Source organism: Alligator sinensis, unplaced genomic scaffold (genome assembly GCF_000455745.1).
Source record: "Alligator sinensis unplaced genomic scaffold, ASM45574v1 scaffold1121_1, whole genome shotgun sequence".
Classification (NCBI taxonomy): Eukaryota; Metazoa; Chordata; order Crocodylia; family Alligatoridae; genus Alligator; species Alligator sinensis.
The window spans coordinates 159,304-160,982 of NW_005843357.1; the positions used below are offsets into that span (position 1 = coordinate 159,304).

At 64.6% G+C, this 1,679-nt stretch overlaps 1 protein-coding gene across 2 annotated transcripts in view; it reads left to right on the forward strand.

Moving 5' to 3' along the window:
• The window catches only part of ATP2A1 (ATPase sarcoplasmic/endoplasmic reticulum Ca2+ transporting 1), an 11,585-nt gene that overhangs the window by 4,434 nt on the left and 5,472 nt on the right, over positions 1-1,679 (forward strand). For both annotated transcript variants that reach the window (XM_006038437.2, XM_006038436.3), the window contains exons 10-13: positions 178-266; positions 727-829; positions 1,061-1,192; positions 1,447-1,572. In XM_006038437.2, coding sequence (XP_006038499.1) covers positions 178-266; positions 727-829; positions 1,061-1,192; positions 1,447-1,572 — 450 coding nt within the window. The remainder of the gene's footprint in view (positions 1-177; positions 267-726; positions 830-1,060; positions 1,193-1,446; positions 1,573-1,679) is intronic.

Genomic DNA, 1,679 nt, shown 5'->3' on the forward strand with positions numbered 1-1,679 from the left:
AGTGCCTGCAGCCCCAACCAGATGTCTGTGTGCAAGGATTGGGGACCCCGAGGACCCCTGCACCCCCAGTATATGGCCCCCCCCACCCCCTCAGGGACCCTGTGGTGCCCCGGTGCTGGTGCGTGAGGCACTGGGGACCCGCGGGGTCAGTGCTCACCTGTCCCCTTGGCCCTGCAGATGTTCGTGCTGGACAAGGTGGAGGGGGACATCTGCGCCCTCAGCGAGTTCTCCATCACCGGCTCCACCTATGCCCCTGAGGGGGAAGTGTGAGTGACCCCACTGTGACCTCCAACCCCGGCTGTGACCTCTGACCCCCCCCAGCATGCTCCTCTATGAGCCTTTTTCCTGGGCACTCTCACCCCTGCCCTGCCTCGACCTTTTACCCCCTGCTCTGAGCACGCGGTGATGTGCTCTGACCGCCTCTTCCGGGCATGCCCTGCCCCTACTGCTGAAACGACGTCTGACCCCATCTCCAGAATGCCCTGCTTGGCACCCACCTTCCTGACACTCCCATGACCCTTGGCATGCGACCTTTGACCTCCCACCAGGCCCGGCTCTAGGTATCCCTGGACCTCTGCTGCTCCCCCCCAATGACCTTTGACCCCACCTTGTCCCAGCATGTCGTGCTCTGAGGCCTTCTCCCAGGCATCCCTTGGCCTCTGCCCTTTCCCCTACCATGACCTTTGACCCCCCCTTCCCAGCATGCCTGGCTTTCTGCCTCCCCAGGCTGAAGAATGACAAGCAGGTGCGGGCCGGGCAGTACGACGGGCTGGTGGAGCTGGCCACCATCTGCGCCCTCTGCAATGACTCCTCCCTCGACTTCAATGAGGTGCGGCCCCTGCCCCCCGCCCTGACGCCCTGCCCCATGGCGCTGACCCCTGGCCCAACCCCTCCATCTGGCACCAGCCCTGCCTGCGGTGGTGACCCCTGACCCACCTAACCTTAACCCCGGCCCCTTTGCTCTGCACTGGGGTGGTGACCTCTGACCCCTGCCTTCTCCTCTAACGCTGATCCCTGTGGCCTTTGGCCTGGCTGTGACTCCTGACCCTTGACCCCACAGTCAAAGGGGGTGTATGAGAAGGTGGGGGAGGCGACGGAGACCGCGCTGACCTGCCTGGTGGAGAAGATGAACGTTTTCAACACCGACGTGCGCGGCCTCTCCAAGGTGGAGCGCGCCATGGCCTGCAATTCCGTGAGTGTCGGGGACCCGTTGGGCCCCCCAGATTCCCCGAGACCCGACAGCCCCCGCATCAACTCCTGCACCCGCTGGGAGAGTCCCTGCAGTTTCCAGGGGTCTGTGGATGCCCCTGCAGGGGGTGTGAGCCCTATGAGCCCCCCTGTAGGTTTTGCGGGGGGTAAACCCCATGGCCTGCCCTGTGGTTTCGGGGGCACTGTGGATGCCTCGTGGGCTGAGGCTGCGGGCGCGTGAGCACTGCTTCCGCGCAGGTGATCAAGCAGCTGATGAAGAAGGAGTTCACAATGGAGTTCTCCCGTGACCGCAAATCCATGTCCGTCTACTGCACCCCTGCCAAGGCCTCGCGCGCCGCCGTTGGCAACAAGATGTTCATCAAGGTGCACGTGCTGGAGATATTTGGGGGTGGGGAGGGATTTCCTCCTGTTCCCATGGCAACCACCAGACCCCCCCCCCCCCCCCCCCCCGCCACCTCCCCCCCCCACGT